The sequence below is a fragment of the Physcomitrium patens genome, chromosome 17, assembly GCF_059467195.1.
Source record: "Physcomitrium patens ecotype Gransden chromosome 17, ASM5946719v1, whole genome shotgun sequence".
Taxonomy (NCBI): domain Eukaryota; kingdom Viridiplantae; phylum Streptophyta; class Bryopsida; order Funariales; family Funariaceae; genus Physcomitrium; species Physcomitrium patens.
The window spans coordinates 681,807-709,691 of NC_143426.1; the positions used below are offsets into that span (position 1 = coordinate 681,807).

Below are 27,885 nucleotides of genomic sequence, written 5' to 3' on the forward strand. Positions count from 1 at the left end.
GTTCTACTGTGATTTGAACATTCAAAAGTTATGCATCTTTGAGTTAAATATAAGGTGTTTAAAACATGAATGACAACCTACCAACAAAGTTTCTATTTAGAGAAAAGCTGAAATGAGATATAATACTTACAAAAACAGACTGTAAGATGATGAAATGGATATTAAACCTAAAATCTTTATGAAATGATGCATGGAACACCTTAATTTCTTGATGATGATTAAAATTGATAATGCTTCTAAGATACTACAGTTCTAAATATATTGTCCGTAGTTAATATATTTACTGCGTTACAAAAATACCTTACGACAATCATTCAACTTTCTAAATGAGTTCTATTTCTGCATCCTGAGTGTCCAACTAACATCTCTGTACGCAACTTTGAAGTGTTTTAAATAGACCCTAATTATTCTTGGATCGTAGTCACCTTGCATCAGAATGGGCAGACCCATTCAAGTCGATCTTCAATCAGCAACTACCAAAATTACGTGTTAGGATGGGCCACAGTTAAGTATGGCTTCATATTATAAAATCGACCCATATAGGGTAGAATCCAATAGTCACAACAGGGTTAAAATGGGGTAATGAGCTCGGTAGAGTTCGTCATGTACAGACGTTGCCAGGTAAACAAATCTTTACAGCTGTAATTCTCAACATTTGAGAAAGAAATATTCTTTGAGCAAACCTAGCACCATATACCTAAACAAAATAGTGAGCCCATCTTGCTGCAAACAAAATGGACGTCAGAAGAGCAAATGTGGTCATGCAACATCCCCTATCTCCTGTCATACATGACCCAAATCTCTCATACGCGTAGAAGTGTCTAATTCAATCAGGTTACAAGGTATCTCTCTTGGAGAACTACTTTTGTTTCATAAGCTGCCTATATGTGTGTAAATGCATCATATCTAGGTAAGAGATTCAGAGTGAACTGGAAACAGGACCTAAGATGACTGAGACACAGGCAAGACTTGTCCCCCATAAGCCACGCTCTGACCTTCAGATTGCTCAAACTGCCAGGGGTTGAAAGGAATCTTTTTTAACTGTTCTACATCCACAGTCTTCCCCGCTGCATTAGCCTCTTCCTGCTTCCGGTGCTCACTGTATTTACCATTGTACTCGTATATTTCAAGATCGCCCCAAGGAGTTGGTGCTTTGTCACCAGTCAAGTTGAACCAACGAGGAGCAAACTCCGCGTTCTTTGATTCTCGAAGTTTTTTCTCCGCCCTTTGCCTTTCCTCCAAACTGTACGTAAATAGGATTAGAAGAAAAATACAAAAAGTTTCGATCGCCTTGCATTTTTCTTGTCGATAGGCTGAAAACACTTAACAAAGACGTTTCAACACACATCATCCTACAAAAATGAACGTATGAAACTCTTTCAAACTACCATCTAAGACCTGGAACCAAATAAAAGTAGGAAATACCTTGTAATTCAAGTCTAGACAAAACGACCCGCCCCCCCCCCCCCACACACACAAAAATTGTGTTGATGAATACCTTGTTTTGTCCGAGCCAGCTTTGCTCATATCACCCATTTCCAAGGCATAACGATCAGGCCTTAATCGAGAATCAGAAGGAAGAAGACCTTGCGGAGCCGTATCAAAGCTATTGATTACATGGGCAAAATGGGTGTACTGAAATTTATCACCCTTGGGTTGCTCAGTACATTTCCACACCTGCATCCAGGAAGTATCAAACAATGCAAGTGTCTGAATCCCACCTACGATTATTTAAGAAATGCGTATCGAGTGAGACAACATGCACGACGCTCGAAAACACACTTCAAAGAATTTCAAAGAACCTCTGCTGAGAAAGATTATGGCATGGACTCATAACGAACGAAGTGGCAGATGGCTCGTTGAAGATTAGAAGTACAAAACTAAACCGACTTTACAGAGATAATCTGATGCAAATTAAGGATTTAAAAAAAAACAGAGAACGAATAAGATATAGGTTTGAAATGACTCACTTCCTGAAGTTCAGTGCCCTCCAGGGGTTCGCCTTCGAGATCACAGGGCTGACAACTCAGCGATGAATTCCACTTGCCAGTAATCAGTATTTTAGGCTCTTCATCTTTGTTGTAAACATATCCATCAACCTCGTAGCGTCCCTTTCTACAAGTGCAGAAGTAGAAGAAAAGGTTAGCACGTCTTTATCTAAAATGGCTCTCATAATCAAAAGCACGAGTGCAATGCACATAATGCAATTCCATTTGATCATTGTAAATGTCCACAGCTGATCTCCTGCATCGAACAGGTAGTAAGAGTGAAAATATTGCAGAAATGTGAAAACATAAAGAGGGACATACCCAAACCAGCCACACGGTTGGAAATATAGGATAACCTTATCCCCAGTGGTAAGGTTACTCATCACCATGTCTCCAGGGGAGTCGATCCAAGTTCGTCCAAATATAAGATTGTGGACTATGGTCGGCGGAGGCACCAAATCCAAAACCATGTTTGATTTTTTCAAAAGAACCCGAGTCCTGAGAACAACACCACACTCGCCTAGTAATGAGCACAAAAGCATCTGCAGTATGACCAGAAAAATAGATCTAGAAGAAAATATAGCATTTGTTGGCAACAGTGTGCAGATGCTGTACATACTTTCGTTAATTGGTGCCATTCTAAATTGAGAACATATTTCGGATATTACCAAAACTAGTATCGAAGCGATGCAGAAAATCTGAACATAGTTTTTAGGGGACATTTACTAAACCAACACTATTATAAAACTCAACACAAATTGTTTAACGGCTCATTGGAACTTTGCGGTCACTATGACTCCACAGGATGCACTAGATAACTTGCCTTCCAACAGGATAGATGTCCACAGAGTTGCCAAGAAACTTTGTCCTCAACTTTGATGTGATGTCGTAAGAGAAATGTTCATTCTCTGCATGAGCAGAACTCATTGGCGGATGGTGGCTCACCTGTCATACATGAAAGACCCACATTCTGATCGTAGCAGTTCTGGATAAATCCTAGCGAGTGCAGATGCAGCTCAACGACGAAAAGCAATCCTGATGGAACTTCAAAATCACATAAAGGAAATATCGACTTGAAAAAAGCGAAGCTCACCTGCTCAGCCAAAAACGTGATGCCATTATGCTTCACCATTTCATAAGTCTCCCCGAGAATAGGATTGAAAGGCTTCCATGTCCTTTGATATGCGGGATAAACTGACACTGCCCAAGTGCCTGCACAAACAAGAACCTCATTATTACTCCAGCGAAGTGCTTATGAACTGCACTTACACGAAAAATGATGAAATAAAACAGCCTGACAGAAGTAAGAAAAAATTATTGCAAGACACAGCATGTTGATACTTACAAGCGTAAACCATCTTCATGTGAGGATCTTCACATTGATCAGCCAAATCAAGAAGATGAGAGTACTCCATTAACTACCCACATTTCCACACACAAGATTACTAGAAGGAAATGAACCTACATCGCAGGAAACTTTGAAACCATCCAGAAAAAGGGTTAACCGCCGAGAATACAAAATTAATCCCTAGAGTGGGAAAACACAACGATCGGGTAGAGACAAGAATTCCCCCTGACAATAGGACTTGAGAGCATTGAACGGGAAAGTAGTACGGTGAGCAGATTATTCAATTCAAGGTATGAACTAGGAATTTTAGAGTCTGCTCGCTAAAAATGCGAAGTATACAGAATTTGCAACATCACGGATAGCAGAATCATTTTGTACTCAAAGATTAAAGCCAAATATTTTGCGGCCACGCACAAAAAAAGTAAAAAAATACCTCAGCCATCTTCTGAAGCGTAGTCATGGGCTCAAATATGATGACTGGAAGTGTCACCATTGAAGTAATGTCAGAACCTATGTACTTGTGCATCATTTTCCAATAACTTTCTCTATCCTGCACTTGCCACATAACAAAAACCCAACGGTAAGGCAGCCGATGTACTGATTCTTTCACATTAAAATTCAAGAGGAGTTAAATTAATTCCAATCCAGTTCGCCGAAATTGGCACTAATGCCACACCACAACATACATTAAAAATGATTACTGATCTCGATGCTTAAGGCATGAAGATGAAGGTCACCTCTTGCTTGAACCTGCCGCGGATCGCCTCTTCCTCAACATCTTCCTGCCCTCCTTCAGGGTTGACTACCTCCAAGCCCTCATGTCCCAGTAAACTGCACAAGGAAACAGATGAACTTAGGGCGTACAAGATAACCTTGATAACCTTATGACATAGTTGATTCATTATCCTACTAAATCCACAATGAATGCACAAGAGGACAGAGCATCAGCAAAATGCAGAAAAACCTGGACGCAAATCCCAAAACCCTCTGCAAATGTGGTGATGAGCTTGAACATGCACCATCATCAAAATAAAGATGATATTAAGATGCAAAATAGAAGCTCTCTATCAACTCTTAACCAACGTAACATGGAGGGATATTCAACATTCTGATACAAAAATTAGAAAGAAAAACAGTTGATAAGAAGTTCGACCCCAATACAGCGGAATGCTCGTCTCCAAAATTCACAGAAACTAACATGAGCACAGACATGTAAAACATAGATCCAGAACGGAAACACAAGCACTGGCATAGGACGAAAGTGTGGCGCCTCAAACTGCTAAGAATTCTTTATAAAAACATGGAGACTAGGAAATCCAGTCAAAATTTATAAAATGATAATAACAAAATGAGGTAAATTAATAATAAAATGACATAAAATAACGAGCACACGACGGAAAAAAAAAAAAAAAAAGGTATTGCTATGACATTGTAAACACTAATCAAACCTAACAGACATGCGCACTTAAATAAATTTCTTAAAAGGAAAACTCCCGGGATCGGCACGACATTGACAAATAGTTTCAACAGACATCGTCTAACTCCAAGAGAACATCACAATGAGTCATAAAAGACGAGAGAATCCTCATAAGTAAGGGAGATTCCAGCGTCTAAATCGGACATGAAATGTGGAGCCATAGACGCCTGAAATGGCTGTGCCAGCATGTAAGTAAGCACCATGCGTACGGAAGACACCAAGGTTAACCCCAAGTGACACAGAGCAGCACATACAAGACAATCATAGAGGACTTCCAAGAGAAACTACAGGACAGATTGAAATGAAAAACCAGGGTGTTTCGCAAGAACGTGAATACCGCTATCCCAGAAAGGATATAATTCCCGGAGGGAGGGTGGATAAAAATCCTTAACATGAAAACTTATACAAAACACCCATGCCCAAGACCTCAAGGCAACAAAAACCAATTCGAAAGCGGTACCTGTTAACTTTGGTGTACGCACCGCTGCCAAAGTTGGCGAACGTGCTGGTGAGGGAGGAAAGGAAACCCCCTTTTTTCGCCGGAGCGCTCATGGCTCAGACCTATTTTTCGCAGCTCCACAGAGTTAAACACTGAACACGACCGCTACACCTGAACCACCCCGCTCCGCTCCCGCAAGCCAACCCCTAAACCTTCAAAACCACACGGTGACGAAGACTATGCTAACAGAGTCTTCCTTGCGACACAAAACACCTATCTCACAACATCAATACCGTATCAAATCTCTGGAGCTTTCTTGCTAATCATGTGCAAGATCCGAGCTTCCTCTCTGGCCTCGTCTCCACCCGCTACAAGCCCTACCACGCACCCCTAGTGCGTTGTCCCTTCTGCGCTTTGCTTCGCCTCTCACACTGCTACTTCCACCAGCAGCCTAATAGTGGGACGGCCTCTGGGCAGCCCAACCCAAACACACAGAGATCGCTCCAGAGACGTGCGAGAACTGGATCCGAGAAAAGTGGAATCCCAGAGTGCGACGGCGACAAAGAAGCTGGAACAGCGAAGCATTTCTCCCTGCGACCCAAGCAGCACCATCACCGTCCACTGGACACTGACACCTACCACTGAACTTCCACGGTTCTTATCCATGCCGGCGACCAACTCTAACCCTGAAATGGACCGAACCAGAAAGTTCGACGAACGCTCGACGGAAATCTCCGGGGGTCATCGAAAGGTACAAATTTATGGTTGGGTTTTATTCATCCACATTCATCTTCTTCCGTTCTGCATTTAGCTTTCTAACTGATTCCTGTGTTGGACTGGAAAGGGGGAGGGGGATATTCGATGCTTTGCAAGGGTAGGTACATCTTGTCCTGTGTGACAACTCAATATAGCCCAATTTAGTGTAGGGTATGAAAAAGGTGTGTTTGCAAATAGGTCACTACTATGAAACGGAGTTGTATTCTAAGATTGTTGCAATTAAGGAAGAATTTAACGTGAATACAATTTTAATTTGCAGTAACAAAAAGTGTGTGGATACTATCAAATAAATTAACATGGCTCTGACTAATTATAATTATTTAAATAATTAAATAAATTGTTAAATAATTAAAATCATATAATCTAAAAAGAAAATTGCATGGATTGAAGTCTAAAACTCAATTTTTTTTATCATTACAAAAATTGTAATATCTTATTTGTGTTTGTATATATATATATATATATATATATATACACATACATACATGAAAAAAACAGTAAAAAAAAAATAAATCTATGGTTTAAATGTTATACAGTTTCCAATATGTGTAGACATTTATTTTATGCCCACAGCAACAAAACACAGGTAATAAACATGATCAATCTTTGAGCCAATTAAACTTCAAGTAACGGTGTTCATAAATACATTATTTTACTTTTGCAATAAATTAAATTAAATTAAATTATAAAACAGAAATCTAAAAAAATAAATACCAGTTATTATGCATATTTATTACATGGTTTTATAAATTCATCTTATAGCTATTCAAAAGATTGTATGTTTTTAAATCTTGAAAAAGAAATGCAATATGATATCATATTAGAAAATAAGTAATTTCTCTTAAAACTAAATATCATTCATAATCATAATTTTTCAAACTTTGATAAATTAAAATATTTGAAACAAAAAAAATCAAAGGATTTTATTACCATATAAAATGTTTCTTAATATTTATAATTGCTCACAAGTCTTAATTTATAAATTAAAGTTTCAATTTACTTATAGAATGAAGTTTTTTAAAACTAGTATATACATAAAAAAATAAAAAAAAAGATAAATTTTTTAAAAAATAAGAATGAAATAAGGCCTCTAGTTTTAATATTCAGTATCATCAAAAATATATAAAATCTAAAATAATATATTAAAATATTCTTTAATTAAAAAAAATCTATTGGATATAATCATTTTGTAATGTTAAATTAAAAATTTCTACTTTAGAATAATTTCATTATAAGTACGTAACAAATTATACAATAATCATACACTATCATAGACATCAATATTGGCATTAGTAATTAAGATAATGAGATGAATTAAGTAGAGGTGAAAGTAAATAAATATGATAATAGCTTCTATGATAGCTTCTAGGATAGCTTCTTAGAGACTTTGTAAATGTTGATTTGATTTTACAAGTGATTGTAAGTGATTGATAGGTTAAAAATCTAGCCAACAAGTAGGCCATGTGATACACAAGTTGGTCTTTTGTTTTATAAGTTGGCCACATGTTACAAATATAAGAAACTTATCTTATTAAATTAGACACATATCTTTCAAGTTTGACACTTATTAGATGATCTAAAGAACATTATTACATAGTTTCTTAGTTAAATAGTTATTTCAGACATACATATTTATTCCAATAATTACATATATGATTAGATAGAAGTAGGTAAAAATAAATTAATTTCATAATATCTTCTAAAGTAGATTCTTAGAAGCTTTATAGATGTGGTTTTGACCTTACATGTATTTGTAGTTGATTGGTAGATTAGAAACTTAGTCAACAAATTAACTATATATCACACATGTTGATAGCTTGTGGAAGAAGTTAATTATGTGGCATACATAGAAAAAACTTGCTATGTAAGTTAAGATACATGTCTTGCAAAGTCAATACATATTAGAGGTCCTCTAGAATATTGCGACATAGCTCATAGCTAGATAGTATATATAGAGACAAGAGTGAAGCCTTCTTCACTCTTGTCATGCCTTTATAGTTTTTAGTCTTGTCTCAACACTTTCAAGTCTTCTTATCTTTGGTAATAGCTATTCTAATTTAATACTATATCATCTTTAAATAATATTCTATTCTTTTTGAATGACACAAGAGTATATTGATCTTTTAGTACTTTGAAGTTCATGTCTTTAATAATTTGATAAGACTGCTAATTTATTTTTCTTGTCTTATTTTAAAAGTAAGTGGATTACAACACTTCTATTGTTGTGTTTTGAAGATTGTAAACTATCCACCTTCAAAAAAATAGTTTAGTTTTCTAATACTAATATTTTTTCTTAAAGAAAATAGATTATTCTTCTTTGTAGTAATTTTTATTTGATATTAAAGATTGTGGATTATCTTCTTTTAATTTAATTTTTTGAATTTATCTTAGTTGTGAATGGAAAAAAAGATTATAGATGTTATTCTCAATAGAAGTGAAAATAGATTTGCAACTATTGTAGATCTTCATGAACTTCTCAATACTTTAAGAGTAGAAAATTCATATATTTCTAATATGAATCATAAAGGTACTATTTCTATATATATGAAAGAAGTCAACAATGAAATTCAAAGTCTATATCAAGAAATTATATAATTAAGAGAAGTAAGTAGATCAAGTTTAGAACTAAATCTGAGAAGTCTTGCTATTGCAAGTATAAGAGAGGCAAGAATAAGTATGTCCAAGAAGTTTGATAGAATAAGATCAAAGTTTTGAGGATTTTTAGAATAAGTAAAGCTCTATCTAAGATTACATCATTCTCAATATTTTGATGGATTTACTTAAGTTGGATTCATCATAGTATTTTTTTATGGGATCATTCTTTCTTCATTAATACCTTTGATAAAAAAAAAATGATTTAGTACTTCTCTATAATTTGAATTCATTCTTAGAAGTATTTATGGCTACATTTGGAGAAAGAATAGTAAAAACCAAGATTGTATTTCTAAAATAAAAATCACATTTAACCACCACATATGTTGATGAATTCTAAAATCTTTCTTGTGATATGGATTGGAATGACAAAGCTCTTATGAATCAATTTTGATATAGATTAAAAGATAATAAGAAAGATTTATTATTGATAATGTCGAGAGTAGATTCATTAGAAAAATTTATTCTTCAAGCCATTATATGTGATAATTAACTATTTAAAAAGCACTAAGAACAAAGATTCGATTAGAGAGAAATAAATCAAGCTATGGCAATACCTTCTAAATTTTTAGAAGCTTATTTGTCCAAGCCAAAGCTTATGCAAATTGATATGGTATATTTTAAACATTTGATCAAGTAAGAAAAGATTCATAGTTGTTAAGAGGGTTTGCGCTTATATTGTAGAAAAAATAAGCACACTGCTCAATATTATCTAAAAAAACAATTCAATCACAAAATGAAGAGCATAGTTGCTAAAGAAGACAATGTATTAGAAAATGATTTTTTTTATAGTTATAATAGAGACTATGTGGTTGGAATCATGTGCAATATCTAGTAAAGGTCATATTCTCTCTTCAAACCTTTCATCTTGTTTTATAGTAGATGCGTATTTAGAATCCAAAAATCACAAAGTGTTTATCTTATTAGATTTAAGAGCCTTAACTTATTTTATAGACAAAGATTTTATTAAAAAACAAGTAAATTATTAATTAAGTAAACTAAATCTGTATATGTAAATAGATTGTCATTTGCTATCTTCTAGAGATAATGTCAAGGACAAGAACATAATAAAAATAAATAAAAAAGTGAGACTTCTCTCAAAGAAAGATGAAAAAATAGAAATAACTTGATATATATATTAAGAAAGAAACTGGAATGGCTATTGCCAAAAGCCAAGAAAACTAGAGACTCTTGAAACTAGACTAGAAGCAAGAAAGGAGTTGAGAAGAGTGAAGAAGGCTTCACTCTTGTCTCTATATATACTATCTAACTAGAGGCTATGTGGCCATATTCTATAGGAACTCCAATATGTATTGACTTTATAGGACATATGCTTTGACTTACTAGGCAAGTTTTACTATGTGTAGGCTACATAGTTAGTTTGGTCTTCAAGCTAACAACATGTGTGGTACATGGATAACTTATTGACCACGATTCTAATCCAAAAAGTCAATCAAAGACACCTATAAAGTCAAAGCAGCATCTATGAAGCTTCTAGGAAGCTACCATAGTAAATATTATAGAATTAACTTACTTTTATCTATTTTTACTTACTTCTACCTATTTATACATGTAATTACTAGCTTACATGCATATGTCCATGACAGTATCCTCCCCTTTTAGGGACGATTTTCATGAAGAGCGATCATCATATGTTGAGGAAATGTATGATGCTACGAATTATAATGGCCACATATTCTGATCTTTGTTCTCTTCGAAGATGATTGATAGGGCCTCTCAACCATCGATAGTGTCCCATATCAGGGTGGAAAGACCACCCAATTATTTGATGGTTGTTGAGGCGTTCATAACTTCCTACGAATAAAACATTTAAAACATCGTCAGGAGTTGTTCCTAACTCTACTAAAATCACTAAACATCGGGAGCCCCTTCCAAGGTCGTGATATCAAACACATTGTATTTCGCCATCTATTCAAGGAAGAACATGTTGTTCTTGAAGATCTTCATCTCGATTGCATCGTCTTGAAGGTTGTGACAATCATAATGTCTTGGCCGACAAGTCAACAAACGAAGGCTCTTGAGTCAAATCTGCTAGTTGTTAGTTCTTCATTTCGTCAATGTCACAACTACAAAGAAGCTACAAACAAGGATTGAAAGTAGAATGTTATCTTACTTAGATCTTATTTCTTTTATAAGGAAGATTTTTATCTTGATTTGATAGAAGTTGTCGATGAAAAACCTCTACTACCTTTGCTACATTTGCAAGATTCTTTACTGGCTCCCATGTGCATTCATTAATATCATATCCGCACCAATGGACAAGATATTCTAATTTATTTTGGCGTTGCCTTGAATCTAAGACTTCTTCCACTTCAAACTCTTCATTATTGTCCACTTCTATAGGAGGAGGTAGATCTTGTCTTCTTCTTGGTATGTCCACTGTCTTGTATGGTTCAAAAAGAGATATGTGGAATATTGGATGGATTTTCATTGACTCCGATAGGTATAAATGATATGCAACTGGATTGATTTGTGTAGAAATAAAAAATGGTCCGAGCCTTTGATACTCCAACTTGTTACAAGGACGAGTGGTCTTGATATTACGATGAAGTAACCATACCTTATCACCTATGTGGAATGGTGATTTTTCCTTTTGATAGACATTCGCATTAACCTTTTGTTGTTCTTTAGCTTCTTTTAACTGTGTCTTTATCATTGCATGTAGCTTTGATAAATGAATTGTCAAATCTTTCGCAGCAGGATTATCAACTTTTGAAAAATCAAAAGTATCAAGTCGTGGATGATAATCATAATTAGCAAAGAAAGGTGTTTGTTTTATAGAAGAATGTATTGTGCTATTGTAAGCAAACTCTACCAGTGACAAAAAAGTTGTCCAATCATCTCGTTGGTAGTTAATGGTACATCTTAAATACTACTCCAAAACTTGATTAACATGCGTTATTTGTCCATCATTTTGAGGATGGAATGCCAAAGATAGTTTAATATCCACTTTTAAAATCTTGAAAAGAATCCACCAAAATCTTGATACAAATTGAGTTCTCCTATCTAATATAATATCCTTGGATAATCCATGATAGCGATAGAAATTGTCAAAAAAGAGCTTAGCTATTTCTACACCTATGATAGAATTTGTACATGGTACAAAATGTACCATCTTGGTAAAACGATCTACTATCACGAATATAGAGTCATAAGAACCTGAGATTGGAAGATCCATGATGAAATCCATAGAAATAGAAGACCATGGTTGTTTTAGAATGGATAATGGCTGAAGAAGTTCGTAAGGTCGATGACGAGGAGTTTTTCATCTTGAGCAAACATCACAAGATTGTACAAAATCTTTGACTGCTTTCCACATTTGGGGCCACCAAAAGTCCATGGATATTAATTCCAAAGTTTTATTGTACCCAAAATATCATGCTGTTGGAAAGTCATGATGAGCTTGAACAACACAGAATTGAGCTTCATCTTCCGGAACATATAGGCGTCCCTCAAAATATAGTAGATTTTTCTTGAATTCAAACTTTGAAGTATCATCAAACTTTGAAGGATTTCTCTTAATATCACGAATAAGAATATCAGAAGATATACTTGATTGAACTTACTTAATGAAAGTTGAATCAATAGTTAGTATTGATTTCATTGCTCGAAGATGAAGATGCTTTGGCTTTAAGAGAATTATCCATTGTTGATCGAAAGTAGTATTTTCTTCCTTTGATGCAAGATAAGATAATCTAGAAAGTGCATTTGACAAACCTTGTTGTTTTTCTTATCAATAAGTGATCTTGAATTCGAATCTTGATAAAGATATACTCCAATGGGCTTGGCGACAATTCAAAACACGTGCTGACATAAAATATTTAAGGTTCTTGTGATTTGTATACTCTGTGACTGGGTTAAAAGCACCTTCTAGATAATGGCGCCGTTCTTGAAACAAATCCACGATTGCAAGAAGTTCTTTGTCGTGAATCTCGTAGTTGATCTTGATTGTTGAAAATTTTTTAGAATGAAAAGCTATTGGATGAAGTTTATCATTTTTTTCCATTTATGACAATATGACACCTAAAGCAAAGTCTGATGCGTTTGTTTCCATAAAAAATGGCTTAAAAAAATTGATGTGATACAAGATTGGTGTAGAAACAAAGATTGTCTTTACAGCTTCAAATGCTACTTCGACTTCTTGATTCCATTGAAGTTTATCTTTACAAGTCAAACATGTAAGTGGAGCTGCAACTTGAGAGAAGTCTTTGATGAAGATCCGATAGTAGTTGGCAATTCCTAAAAAACATTGGACATCTCTTACCGTTTTTGGGGTCTTCCAATCTATAACAATTTGAACTTTCTTAGGATCCATCATAAGTCCATCATTTGAAATGATGTATCCTGAGAAGTCAACTTGAGTAGTGTGAAATACACACTTTTCCATCTTGGCATAGAGTCCCGCATCTCTTAGTTTTTATAATACATGACGAACATGAAGTTTATGTTCTTCTATGTTCTTAGAATAGATTAAGATATCGTCTAGATAACAAACAATAAAATCATCTAAAAACTCTCAAAAGACATCATTCATTAGATGTTGGAATGCTGTTGGTGCATTTGTAAGTCCAAAAGGTATGACGTTGTATTCAAAATGTCCAAACCTTGTTCAAAATGTAGTCTTCCATTTATCTTCTTCTTTGATGCGTATGAGATTGTATGCTTCTCGTAGATCTATTTTATATAGATCTTAGCTTTATTCAACTCATCAAAGAGTCTAGATATCAATGGTAGTGGATACTTATTTTTAATAGTGATTTTGTTGAGTCCTTGATAATCAACACACATCCACAATGATTTGTCTTTTTTCTTCCCAAATAAAATTAGAGCTCCTGCTAGAGATTTAGAATGGTGTATGAAGTTCTAGGCCAAATTTTCTTCAATATACTCCTTAAGTTTTGCCAACTTATTTTGAGATAAATTGTAGATTGGTCCAAATGGCGGTTGTACTCTTTCTTGAAGGTCAATTAAGCAGTCATAGGAATGATATTTTGGAAGAATATCTACATTATTCTTCTCAAATACATCTTAAAAATCTTGATATTAGCTTGAAATTCCACTTGAAGTCTTTTCACCAGTAGAAATAGGTGTGGCATAAATAACACAAGATGATCTTTCTTTTGCAGCATTCAAGAAAGCTCTTGCACCTACAAATATAGGTTTAATTATACCAGACTTATGACTTTCTACTTGATTAAATATGCTCTAAGTTATACTTTCAGAAAAGTCAAGACTACGAGAAGTCTAATCTATTTTAGTGTTATATTTTTCTAGCCATGATAGACCTAAAATGATTAGATTAGAAGGAGATTTAATGATATTAAATATTACAAAGCTACTATGACTATTAGTTGCTATTTTTGTAGGAAGGATTTTATGAGTAACATCTCTTGAAGACAACAGACGACCATCTATGACTTCTATTTGAACATGTTTAATTTTCTTCATTAAAAATATGCTATGTCTTTTAGTAAATTCTTCATCTAAGAAACATGCCGAGTCTCCTGAATCTAGCAAGGCAGAGGCTTTGTGATGTTTAGGTCCTAGAATAATATTTATCGTAAAACATGGAGAGGATTTTGAGGAGAAGATAGGACCTTCTTTAGGCGTTGTACAAGGTTCCAACCGCATGATTCCTATTATAGCTGGACAAATTTGTTTTTTAACATGCCATCTTCTTTGATCGTCGTACTCTCCATTTTATGGTTGTGTTGCTTCTTTGGGCAATGTTAAGCAGTGTGCTTAGATTTTCCACAATATAAGCTCAATTCTTCTTAATGACGATGAGTCTTTTTTTATTTAGTAAGAGGTTTGAAACGTACTGCATCAATTTGCATATCCTCTACTTCTAAATGTATGTGTTGAAGAGATGTTGGTGTTGCCATTGAATTATAGTAACGTTGAGGTCCACTTGTACGGCTCTCAGATCAAAATTCAAAAAAATAATTGTCGCATTTCACAACAAAGTCAATTGCTTGACTCAATGTTTGAGGATCAGGTAAGTTGAGCATTAATTTTTTTACCTCATATTGTAATCCGTAGAGAAATTGGCTAACAAGTGCATCATCATTCTACTTGATATCAGTTGCAAGTTGTCAAAATTGCGAAGCATACAACATTACTAATCGATTGCCTTGTCATAAAATATGGATCTTATTGGTTGCAACAGAAATTGCATCATGTTTTCCATGCATGGATCAAAACTCCACCAAAAAAGCCTCTAGATTATCTAATATTGGATCTTGTCATTCAAGAAAAGATAAAAACCATTATAATGCTGAACCTAAAAGAAGCTTACTAATGAATCTAACTTGCGATCATGGAGTTGGATAGCTTTGGAATTGAAGTTCAATCACAAGTTGTACTTAATTGATAAATCATCTACACTTTGATCTAGTACTATTAAACTTCATAAGTAGGATAATTCTTGGTTCTTTAACACTACAAGGGCGTTCCATCGTTGGAGAAGGAACATGATTTAGTGCAGATGTTGAGGCAACTCCAATCATTTCTATATCTTCACTTCTTGCCAATCTTGTTGCTCCTTGTGGTGGTAAATTGAGTTGATGCATCGCAAGCATTAACTCCTTCAATTGCTCTTGCATTTGTGCCATTGCTTTCTTTATTTCAGTAAGTTTTGCCATGATAACACTTAGAAAAGAGAAGATGTCTAATATCACTCAAGACAAATAGAAGAGAGGACTAAAGAACAAAGAAAATACTAACAACAATATCAGTTTAAAAGAAGGTAATCCGCAACTTCTAATATGCTTATGTCTTATCAAGAGAAAGGGGTAATCCATTCCTAATCAAGATTAGACCAAAGCTTTGATATTATAAGTGTACTCTTGTCAATCTATCAAGGACAAGAACATGATAAAAACAAATGAACAAGTGAGACTTCTTTTAAAGAAAGATGACAAAATAGAAATAACTTGATATGTATATTAAGAAAGAAACTAGAATGGCTATTGTCAAAAGCCAAGAAAACTAGAGACCCTTGAAACTAGATTGGAAATAAGAAAAGAGTTGAGAAGAGTGAAGAAGGCTTCGCTCTTGTCTCTATATATACTATCTAACTAGGGGCTACGTGGCGATGTTCTATAGGACCTCCAATATGTGTTGACTTTGTAGGACACATGCTTTGACTTACAAGGTAAGTTTTTCTACGTGTGGACAATATAGTTAGCTTAATCTTTAAGCTAACAACATGTGTGGTATATGAATAACTTATTGATCACGTTTCTAATCCAAAAAGTCAATTAAAGACACCTGTAAAGTCAAAGCAGCATCTATTAAGCTTCTAAGAAGCTATCATAGCAAATATTATAGAATTAACTTACTTTTACTTATTTTTACTTACTTCTATCTATTTATACATGTAATTACTAGCTTATATGCATATATCCGTGACTGATATTATCCATAAAAATATTTCTTTAAATATAATAATTAAACATCATAATAATATAATAATATTTAATGTGATAAGATCTCTTTTCAACTTGATTGTTTTATTGATTGAATTATTGTAGTTAAGAAAGTATAATCCTCAAATAGATTAGATTTTTTGAAACTTTAACTTTTCTTGTAATTTGATCCAAAATTTTGTTAATTAAGTAGTACATTCAAATCCTTATTAGTAGGTATGAAAGCTTTTATCCATATAACAAAAGAAAGATCATCTTTTGCTATATACGCTATATCCATTTTTGATGATGATAAGATATCAAGTGGTACTTTTAGCTAATATCAAGATTTTTAGGATGTTTTTTAAAGCAGAATGTAAATATTTGTTTAGAGTATTGACCTTGTGATTATTCAATTGATTTGAAAGAAGGAACTCAACCACCATTTGGATCAATCTGAAATTTATTATAAAATGAGTTGGCTACTAAAGGAGTGTATTGACGAGAACTTGTCTAAAAAATTCATTCACCATATAAAATCTCCAACAAAAGCTCCTATCTTATTTGTGAAGAAAAAAGATGAATTTTTGCTAATATGCATAGATTATCGAGGATTTAATATAATCGCCATTAAAGATATGTATCTCCTATCTCTAATTTCATAAATTCTTGTTCAATTCAATTAAACAAAGATTTATGCAAAAATAGATTTATATGAGCATACAATCTAGTCCACATCAAAGAATGAGATGAATAAAAGACTTCTATTTGAATTAAGTATGGACATTTTAAATATAATGTCATGATTTTTGGACTTATAAAGCATCTATTGAACAATAAAGAATTATCATCTTCAAACTTAAGTAATTTTATTTTGAGTAATAAAAACAATATTAACTATTGATTTAACCTTTGTCAAGAAAATTCAATTAAGTATGCCTTTTGAACTTCTTATTTATGATATCAAAAATACTTCTTCTAAGTCTCATGATACTTTTAAATTTGATTTCAAAAAAAATCTACTATATTTTGAAGGTTGTATATATCTTCCAAAAAGAGAAGTATGTTTACATGTTCTTCAAGCATGTCACAATTTTCAAGCAATAAGACATTTTGGATACAACAAGACTTTAGAACTTATACCTAAAGATTTTTAGTAGCTACAAATATAGAAGGTTGTGAAAGACTTTGTATAATATGTGACATTTATTTAAAGTCAAAAATTTCTCTTCATCAATCCTATGGACTTCTTCAACCATTCCCTAAATCAAAACAATCATAATTTATTGTTTCTATGAATTTTATTATGGATCTTCTAAATTAAAGTTCATATGATTTTATATTTTTCATCATAGACTGCTTTACCAAAATGGTTTATTTTGTATCATGTATAAAATCTATTATTGGTGAAAAAATAGCTAAGCTTTTTCTTGACAATATCTATTACTATGATGGATTATCAAAGGATATTATATTAAATAAAGGGACACAATTTGTATTACAATTTTAGAAAACCTTTTTTAAGATATTCAAGATAGATATGAAATTATCTTTGGTCTTTCATCTTCATACTAATAGACAAATAGAATAGATGAATTAAGTTTTGGAATAGTATTTGAGGTCTACCATCAATTACCATCAAGTTAATTGAACAACTCTTTTGCTATTGGTAGAGTTTGTGTACAATAAGTTGATACATTCTTCTATATAATAAATACCTTTATTTGTCAATTATAGTTATCATCTATGATTTCATATATTTGATTTTTTAATAGTTGATAATCCTGCAGTAGAAGAGTTGATAAATCATTTATCAGAGCTACATACAACAATAAAGACATATTTAAAAGAAGCTCATGATTAACAAAAGTCCAATGCGAATGCCTATTGCAAAGAACAAGTTCAATTCTACATAGATAATAAAGTATGATTATTTTATTGTAAAATGAAGATTAGCTACCCTTATAACAAGTTGGACTATTGTAGGTATAGATCTTTTCCTATTTAAGAACAAGTCAATCCTATTACTAATTGATTACATTTACTAGACTCAATGAAGTTCCATCCTATATTCCATGTATCTCTTCTTGAGCCATATAAGACAGTTAATATCTCGAGAAGAAGACAAATGTCACTTTATATTATAGAAGTAATTAATAAACAAGAGTTTGACTTAGAAAAAATCTTAGATTCAAGGTGGCACTAAAATAAGTTAGAATATCTTATTCATTAATGTAGATATGATACTAGTAAATGCACATGGAAGCCAACAAATTTTTTTGCAAATGCAAGAAAGAGAATCGAAGCTTTTTATTGACAACATCAATCAAAACTATGATGAAGAATAGCAAGATTCATGAAAGATGATGACTGCTCCTTATGAAACTTGATCTTAGAAAGGAGGATAATGTCTTATATATATATATATATATATATATATATATATATATATTTCAATAATTATCAATATAATTATGTAGAATGAGATAAAAATATGTTAATTTTATAGTATCTTTTAAAATAGCTTTTTAAAAGCTTTATAGTTGTAGTTTTGACTTTATATGTATTTGTAGTTCTTTGATAGATTAAAAACTTTGTTGATAAGTTAATTACATATCACACATGCTGGTAGCTTGTAAAACAAGCTAACTTTGTGGCACAAATATTAAAAACTTGTCTTATAAGTTATCATATATGTCTTGCAAAGTCAACACATATTAGAAGTCATATAGAATATTGCTAAGTAGATCCTAATTAGATAATATATATGGAAGTAAGAGTAAAGCGTTCTTCACTCTTATCAATGCTTTTTTAGCTTTTAGGCTTGTTTCAAGACTTTTTAGTCTTCTTATCTTTAGCAATAGCCATTTTAGTTTAATATTATATAATCTTTGAGTGATTTTCTAGTCTTTTCGAATGACATAAGAATGTATTGTTCTTTTGGTTCTTTTAGGTTCATGTCTTTGACAGTAATATATATAGAAGTAAGAGAAAGGCATGCCTTACTCTTGTCAATATTTTGTGTGTTCTTGTCTTAGCTCAAGCATCTCTATTTTCTTTATATTTGATAATAGTTATTTTAATTTTTATCCTATATCTTTTTTTAATTTTTTAATTTTTATTTATTATTATAATAATAATATATTAATTATTTAATTTATTATTATGATTTATATCCTTGACATAAACTTCAAAAAATTTATTAATCAATTATTATTTAATATAGTGTTAAAAATATTAAATTATTTATTTATTTAGTTATTTATTTCATTATCATCATCAAACATGTTTTATAACTCAAATTAAGTAACTTTCATTAACATCGTCATCTTCTTATAAATTAAAAAAATTAGAGCATCTTTAATTATTTTATATTATATTATTAGATTTTTATTTTTATTTTTATTTTTAATGGCCATCAAATTAAAAGTTATAATATCTTGATTTAAGAACTAATTAAATTCTATAAATCAATATAAATTAGAATAAAGTATTTTAATTCTTTCACATAGAATATTAGTCTTTCATAACAACATTCTCAATATGATATCTTCAAAGTTATTATTGATGTTATAAAGATTTCATGAATACACAACCTTAATATAATATTGTTATTTATATTTGTGTACATATTAATGTCACTATAAGACTAAGTATAACCAACTATCAAATCTTAATAATAAAAAAAAGATATTTATTTTTACATCATGTGTGAAAAGGCTTTTATAGAAGCACAATCATAATATGATTTCATTATCTACATTAAATGTGTACGTTTAATGTTGTTTCATAATTGTAATCAATCATTGGATTCTAAGAAAGAGTAATGGAATTGCCCAATTAAACACCTATTATGTATCCATCTACTAAGTCAACTGAAAGAAAATTGTAGAATTACAATAACAATTTTTTGCATATATCATAACTTATAGAGAAAGTATCCAAAAGATTTGTTAGGTCATGAAAGGGGTTGCAAACAACTCTTGCATATACATATAGACTCTTTCACAAGTGTTCTAAACCTAGAAATTCTTTTATAAGCTCGTAGTTCTTGAAGTATTGGTCTACTTCAAGTTTACAAAGTTTTGGTATAGGCAAATTGGAATTACATGGTGGTTCTTCTACAAGTTGTATGAATATAGGTTTTTATTGCAAATTTTAAGCCAAAACAAGAGATCCATAAAAAAAAGTCAAAGATGTATTCAACAAAAAAATAAAAGTAAGAGTAGTTAACAAATGATTTGAATTATTGCCCATATGGATAAATAGTTAAATAAACACGTAAATGACAAATGATGATTTGGATAGATGAACATAAATAAACACCATTGTTTTTTAATATACAAGATATCTTTTTGATTAAATTAGGTTTTATTTTATTTTTATTGCAATAATAATAAATCATATAAAAGATATGTTAAATTTCATCATTTTTTGAAATGTAGAAATATAATATATAATTTTTGAAATATTTTAATCATATTTTTAATACATGTTATCTATTTTTTTAAATATATATTTATGTCTATTTACTTTCATATCAAATTTTTAAGACAATAAATTATATTCGATGATTAATTATTTTAACAAAAGTAATACTTGTATTAAAAGAAATATAAATCTATTTATTTATTTATTTATTTTTATGATAGAGTAATAAACAATGCAATGAAGAAATAATTATATGGATATTGAACAAAACATATATAGTTGCTAACAATGAGGATGACTTAGATGATACACAAATAAAAAAGGTACTCTAATTCAACTACTAATTACTGATAGTGTTTTAACTCTCTTTTCAAATTAGAGAGTACAATAAAACCAATACACCAATTCATTGTCCCTCAGATAATACATGATACCTTTCTAGCTTGGAAACTTGGATAATTAAAGAATCGCTCTCAGAAGGATTCAGAAAATAACAACCATTGTAATGCTAAAATCTCCAAATAGGTAAGTGTACCATTTTATGCACAATAGATTGTAACAAATGTTGAAATTTCAGGTCTCATTCTTTAAGTATAAACGCAGACTATTGATGAATGTCAAATATTATTAAAAAAATGAGTAATATGGAACACTAAAACTAATTGAAATTTAGATAATTACTAGTTCAGATTATTTGTACAAGAACATGTTAACTTTGATGACTTGCTCTTGGAATTGTAACGTCAAACACGTGACAAACACATAAGTGGCACAGAAGTTGAACTTTACTTCCTTAATTCCTCATATTCATGAGAAAGATACAAGAGTGACAATTTATGAGCTGGTGCAAACTGCAAACTCAAGCTCCCCAATGTTAACTCGCATTGTTATAGTACATACAATTTACCTTGTAATGTCCGGGAAAATTGACAAGAGCTGGAACTTGGAGACAAAAGACAAGTTGCCTTCCTGAAGTTCATTTTGATTGGTACACAAATCAGAAAGAGAGTCAGAAATTCTCCAAATTAAAGTAGTCTCCTGAACCAAGAGAATTGCGTTCACCAAAAAAATGGTTGATTATCCTTTGGCACATAGATCTCAGTAGGTTTTTCTTTGAGGCTTCATGTTTTGAACTAAACTGTTGAACGGAGTTTGGTCGTATGAGGCCATCCCAAGTAAATCGTCAGATATTACAGGTCGTTACTATGGCCTAATCTCTGACTCAGGAGACGAGTTGCTCACAGGCACCCGGCACAAAGGGCAGCTATCATCAGTCTGGAACCAGTTTTCAAGACATCGTATATGAAAGATATGATTACAGCCAGGTAACCTACACACAATCTCCTCAATGCTATAGCTGCTTAAACATATCGAGCACCTGCAAACAATTTCGGATCATCCCACATGAATAAACATAATATATAAAGCCAACACCGAGATTCTTTTACACGATAATTAAAATGACTAAGTACCATGAGAGCACAACCCAGCAGTCGCTGCACCCAGAACACACAGAAAATTATTCTAGATGCAATTTGAGACGTACCCAGAGTCCTCCTTGGGTAACATTCCTTGCTGGTAAGCTATCAATGGTAACGTGCTTATCAGCACTCTATCCTGAACACGCTTTTCCGACGTTTCCTGTCGCATTTAACGCAATGTTCAAACAAAGTTCGAGAACAAGAATATGGTAATATTTTTCATAATAGCAAAGAATTTTTTTCATACATCAGTGTAAAAATTAGTTTTCACAGAAGTGTGTGACAATCCAGACACAAAACCAAAATTCAAGTGATTACTGGTATGGGAGACATACCGTATCCTGTGCTGTAGCCTCAAAATCCATCCGACCTAATTCGGCAACAATTTGTCCTCGCATCTGCAGAAAATGTCTGACAGCTGCTATTATTGTGAGTAAGATTATTGAACTTCCCAGAGCCGCAAGGATGATTATCCATATGCCCAGTCCTTTCCGCGTGCCTAGACAAGACCAACGAAGCCGCAATCAAATCGATTAGTCAGGGTATGTTACAAAGTTGCGGCTTATTTCAAAAACAAAACAGTATTTATTCCAGAACCAATCACATCGCACACTCTATTACCCTCAAGTTCATAAAGTTGCAATTCTATTAGGTTCGTACTGATATGAGTTTGAGTACTACACCTACAAGTTTGAGGGCATGTTAAACATATGCACGACATAAAATCATTACTCATCATGAGCAAATACATAATAATAGCAGACAAGGAAGAGATAATGTCAAATCGGTTAGGCATACCATAAAACTTGGGCCCATTGATAGTACGCAACATTGACAATAATTGTTCTGCTTCTTTGGAACTTACCTAACAAGACGATTTCGAATTCAGATACTCCTCTGTGCTTGTAATCGATATTGAAGACTGCAAGGATCAGTCCACCTCTCAGAGAATCTCCACTGACCTCATATGTACCAGAAGGTGTGGCATCCAAAGTAGAATTGGTGAACTTGAAATAAAAATCTTTTAATGTTGGATAACGACTTTGCTGAGCCAATAGAATAGAATGTCCTGTCGAGCTGAAGTAGACGGAAACATTCCGATCGTCCGACACCTGATTAATAGTCATATTGATGTAAGCCCACTCTCCAGGTAAGAGTTGACCACTATATGCCTGGAGTGCAGCAGCTTGCCAAAGCACTGCAAATCAAACAATGAACACTATATCAGCAACCAATGCCATTCGAATACAACTATCCAGATAGAAAGATGACGTACAATCTACAGGGCAACTTGCAAAGAACGACCGAAAAGGAGATGAGCTTTAAACACTCACATGACGCACAGTAGGTTCCCCCGTAACCAACTTCACAACTACACACATTATCTTTCACGCAATGTCCTTGGGGATATGAACAGTTCAAGGGGCACAAGTTAACTGGATCGTTTGGAGTGGATATAGTCACAGTCAAATTGAAGATCGAGTCTTCTTCGACACATGTATCTGAATTGTACACTCCAATATAAAATTTTCCAGAACCATTTACAAAAAGATAGTGATGGCTCAGTCGGTTTTGATAGCTCGGAAGATCAGCATAATTCAGTGCATCCCGTTCAATTGGCAATGACTCCATCAATGGGTCATCGCTTTCATTGTCTTGAGGTTTCACAAAAAGAATCACATCACCATACGCTCTGTCCAGCTCTACCAATGAGCGACTGGCGTTACTTGTTGTCTGCGTACGATAATTTTGATGCCTAATCAATAACACATAAATAGAGATGTTCACGTAATATACATTGCCAGACCCATTACCAGAATCCCTCATTGAAGAATTGAACAAACGTAGTACTTGCAACCAGGAAGCTCCAGGTGAAAACTGCTTCGGGAGATTAGTGGCTTTACGCATGTCCACCTTGAAGATTCCCCAAAAAATTCATTTAGATGAAGTCTACCTGAGAAGGAGCTGTCCAGGCACCCCCACCGCCCAAGTCTAAGTTATGCTCAAACGCTTGGGCATTGAGGTTCCGAGACCCAACATCTAAGAGCTCAAATGATTAAAAGATCTATTGACTATCAATTTCGACATTTGTTCACAGCCCCTAACTAATTCTTCATTGATGTATGCCATGTGGATGTTCAGGATACCAAGTATTTCCCTTGTCCTTGATAAATAACTAAACTGTGTCATTTACCAGTAACCTAATATCAGTTGAGGGAGCAAGCATACTTCTACCCTCACCTTTCTAAGTCCATTCTAAGTACCCTGAGACCCAGAGTTCCAGTTCAGGGTGCAGGATGTACATGATTAAAGCCCGTTAATTTCTCTACACAGACATGCGCACTACTACTGCTATTAATACAAATTCGAAAAGTGTGTAATTCGTCCCCATTGAGCGCAGATAAGTATGCCTTGCGAACAAAGAACAATATGATACAATGTAACACTAACTTCGTTCAGATAACAAAAAAATTGAACTTTCTGACTCTGCATTAAGAGGAAGCAAGCGCCTAACCAAGAAGCAAGTAGAGCATGATAATTGTTCGTAAACGCAACTATACCGAGTGTGAGAGGATAACCCTACCTGAAACCGGAAATACATCCACGTCCCAGACTTAACTGTGTCGCTAAGGTGGAAAAACCCATTTCTTGTTATCACGTCCTTCTTCCCTGGCAAATCTTCCACGACTGCACAATAAAAAGTCAAAATAATACAGAAAAGATTCGTAAGCGGGTCAAATACGAGCTCAAAAAGCACCTCGTGTTCAAACATACCCCATGAAATTGAAAATATAAATGTTGGTCAATATTTCCAAGCATTGAAACCATACATATGTACACATAACCAAACACAGAGCCATGCTAAAATAATGACATTGATACAAGATTAGAAATGAAACCCTAACCTAAATCACAATATCCTTCGCTGCCCTGAGTGCATCGACAGTTCCCAAAGCTTACGCAAGGTCCTCTTTCAGGGGCACTGCAAGTTAAGTTGCAATCTTTACCCACTGCACCAAATTCCAACAACCACATCAGCTTCATTATCAGGTACAATGGTTCTAAAAGGATGTTCTGTTCTTGGACTCCAGGAGTACGCTCCAAGTTGCATCAGAGCAAATCGCCCAAACGCAGCTGTTTCCTAGAGTTCTAGCTATTATTTTACATGCCACCCGATGTAACTTCGACATGCCAGAATAGTCGTACCTGAGCACCAAGCCTTCAGATGATACAGTAGAGGACCACAGCTGCTGTAAAAACCGGCAATCCAGGGTTGGCTAGCATTTTGACGTAGAGGTATACTCAAATGCCCAGAGTATTCCTTACTTTGCGCATCTGAAATGCAAACAAGAGCAAATGATGCGAGCTTAAGTTAACATCAAGTGAAAACATGTCCATCAAGTAGTAGATTCATCACGGTCCAGCACAATCTCTAGGGACACATAAGTTGCCCATAATGAAATGCATCCCAAATGTATCAATGACTAACCTATGAAATCCACGAAAGTTCCATCTTTCGAAGCCCTCGCATCCTCAATTGGAACCAGCTCCCCTTCAGTATTCACAAGCACAGACCACTCCTGACTGTCATCACACGTCTGATATATTCGTGCCGCTACCTCCAAGTAATCGAAATCAAAGTCAGGATCCTCAAAGCAACCTGAAACGTCGATGTTGTAGTAGTCAATTTGCTTCTGACGGACGATGCTCTTTAGACAAACATTCTGTACTGGCAAAGTCACATTCTTCAGAACCTGATCAGTTCCTAACAGTAGTTTTAAAGGCTTCTTGGCATTGCATTCTGCAACCATCAGAAAATCATATTAATACATGGCCTTGTCAACACCTATTGTGAATTCAGCAAACTACGAAGCGCGACAGGGATAACTTCAAATTGTCATTATACTGGACTAATATGTGAAGCAATATTAACTAGGATCAACGAGCATTCAAAAATATGAAAAAACATCTTCGGTAGACGCACCAGGGGATTGCACATCCTAAGCGTGAAGTACCCCGAAGTGGTCCTTAGAGAAACAGGAAAAAGTGGCAAGGCAGTCAACACAATGATCGCTTGCTTAATCTTCAAGTACAGTTTTAATTTTTACTTTTTTTTCAATCCGAAGGTCAACATCAAGACCAGTACTTTAACACATTCTCGAGGACTCAGCAAATAGAATAAGGTCTCTCCAATTCAAAGTCCCACGTCACTTTTCGCTCGGATACATGAATGAGAGAGCGTACCCAACCAGAGCGAAGAGATGAGAAGAACCACGACCAGCCAGATTCCAGCCTGGCCATGCGGACGATACCCTGCGGCAGCGTGCTGCAACGGAGCGGCCCGATACATAACCCCAAGACACCTGACCAACAATCCACACCTTAATCCTTCCCTGCCCCCGTTCTCTCTTCCGATCAGCAGTGGTGCAACGTCACGGGATGTCCACTAAAATCGCAATCCTGAGCTCGGCATCTCCATCACCAGCAGCACTAGGAAACCTGCGAAAACAGTCCTGCTTGGGATCTCCACATCTTCACAACCCAAAATATCCCATATGCACGATTAAAGGTCACCGCAGTCCTCCTCTAGTGGACGAGATACAAACTGCCGAAGCTGTGAATCCATAGGACGGCTGGTACTATTCGAGGAGACAGACACTACATCGCAAGGGGGCACCCACAATTGGGGTGCTAGGTCAAGCAGGCGCACAGAGGAGGGAAGATCTGGGCCCGGAGTCCAATCAGCGCCCCAGAGAGGAGGATCCTGGTGTAGTACGTCCCGTCCTGTGAAGCTGGACAAGCACATGAAGAAGAGAATTTGGAACATCAAAAATGCTGCAGCAGCAGCACCCTCACTAGCAGCACCCTCACTAGCAGCACCCTCACTAGCAGCACCCACACCAGCAGCACCAACACCAGCAGATGCAGGAGTGAGAGAAACGACGAAACCAGGCGCAACAAGGGCACCGAGGAGGAGGAGGAGGATTGCCATGGGCAAAGATAGAGAGCTAGCTCACTGGGGTGCGCAATGCTACCTCCCTTGCATACTCCCTCCCTTGAATCAAGCCCCTCACCCTCCCCCTTCGCCGCCGTCGTCGTCACACTTATCGCCGTCTCTGTCATTACCGTCGTCCTCGTCTCCTTCCGTCCGGCAACGACCAGCGACCACCGCGGCAATGGGCTCAGCCCTACTGTGATTTAAAGATGCATAGCCATTACTTTTTGGAAGGTTGTGAATGGGGACAAGAAGAAGGAAGGATGGATGGGTTTCAAGTGAGTGAGACAAAAATTCAAGATATAGACAAAGAATGCCTATTTGTCATTTCATGGGCGATGATTTTTTTTCTCTTTTCAACTTAAATACTTATTATTCTTGATTCTCAACCAAGATACTGATTTGGATGATAAATTCTCTTACTTTCTCTTTCCACAACCTCAATTTGATAAATTAAATAAATTTGATATGTTAAGGTTGAGAACACACACACATGTTCATATATATATATATATATACTAATTCAAAATACTTAACATCCATACTTTGCTTTACATTAAATTGTTTATATATATATATATATATATATATATTTATATCTAAATTTTAAATTGACCCCACTTATAATTACTTCGACCTTACCATCATAACCAATAGTAGATCCCTATCCTTCATTCCCATTCCCATCTTATATCTCTTTTTTCAATTCCATATTTCTTGCCCAACTCCATCAAATGGTGGACTATAAATGTGAGTTTCTTCCAAGACTATTGGTTATTAAAGAAGTACTTTACAACATATCCAATCTTTTTTAGGCTGTTGATTATCAATATATTTGTATGAAGCTTAGCAATTCCATCACAATT

The 27,885-nt window shown here is 34.2% G+C and overlaps 2 protein-coding genes across 3 annotated transcripts; both read right to left on the reverse strand.

Annotated features, from left to right (window-relative positions):
* Window positions 1-614: 614 nt before the first annotated feature.
* On the reverse strand, window positions 615-5,776 carry LOC112294598 (oxysterol-binding protein-related protein 3A). The gene is made up of 10 exons (XM_024545237.3): window positions 5,274-5,776; window positions 4,074-4,167; window positions 3,770-3,886; window positions 3,334-3,406; window positions 3,082-3,200; window positions 2,812-2,933; window positions 2,310-2,486; window positions 1,971-2,115; window positions 1,499-1,677; window positions 615-1,243 (listed from the first exon to the last, which is right to left on the reverse strand). Exons 1-10 carry the CDS (start codon window positions 5,363-5,365, stop codon window positions 943-945), a joined length of 1,419 nt encoding a protein of 472 aa, XP_024401005.1. The 5' UTR covers window positions 5,366-5,776; the 3' UTR covers window positions 615-942.
* A 15,533-nt stretch (window positions 5,777-21,309) lies between these two features.
* Window positions 21,310-27,014, reverse strand: LOC112294736 (uncharacterized). 2 transcript variants are annotated; one of them, XM_024545507.2, is made up of 11 exons: window positions 26,269-27,000; window positions 25,685-25,825; window positions 25,514-25,576; window positions 25,231-25,359; window positions 24,930-25,034; window positions 24,608-24,711; window positions 23,358-23,757; window positions 22,889-23,221; window positions 22,359-22,522; window positions 22,089-22,183; window positions 21,310-21,920 (listed from the first exon to the last, which is right to left on the reverse strand). In XM_024545507.2, the coding sequence occupies exons 1-11, from the start codon at window positions 26,372-26,374 to the stop codon at window positions 21,746-21,748; spliced, it is 1,815 nt and encodes a 604-aa protein (XP_024401275.1). In that variant the 5' UTR covers window positions 26,375-27,000; the 3' UTR covers window positions 21,310-21,745. The 2 variants fall into 2 exon arrangements, with proteins under 2 accessions (XP_024401275.1, XP_024401274.1); XM_024545506.2 differs by having other exon boundaries at window positions 25,514-25,825; window positions 26,269-27,014.
* Between the last annotated feature and the right edge of the window lie 871 nt (window positions 27,015-27,885).

Bases quoted from the DNA above. Each gene is read 5' to 3' on its own strand.
- LOC112294598 (XM_024545237.3), bottom strand. From the start codon at position 5,365: ATGAGCGCTCCGGCGAAAAAAGGGGGTTTCCTTTCCTCCCTCACCAGC. The intron at 3,201-3,333 runs GTAAGTATCAAC...TTGTTTGTGCAG, and splicing joins CATGAAGATGGTTTACGCTT to GCACTTGGGCAGTGTCAGTT. The intron at 2,487-2,811 runs GCAAGTTATCTA...TGTTGTTCTCAG, and splicing joins GACATCTATCCTGTTGGAAG to GACTCGGGTTCTTTTGAAAA.
- LOC112294736 (XM_024545506.2), bottom strand. From the start codon at position 26,374: ATGTATCGGGCCGCTCCGTTGCAGCACGCTGCCGCAGGGTATCGTCCG. The intron at 25,826-26,268 runs GTACGCTCTCTC...TGATGGTTGCAG, and splicing joins CATCTCTTCGCTCTGGTTGG to AATGCAATGCCAAGAAGCCT. The intron at 23,758-24,607 runs GTAGGGTTATCC...TATCGTACGCAG, and splicing joins GGATGTATTTCCGGTTTCAG to ACAACAAGTAACGCCAGTCG.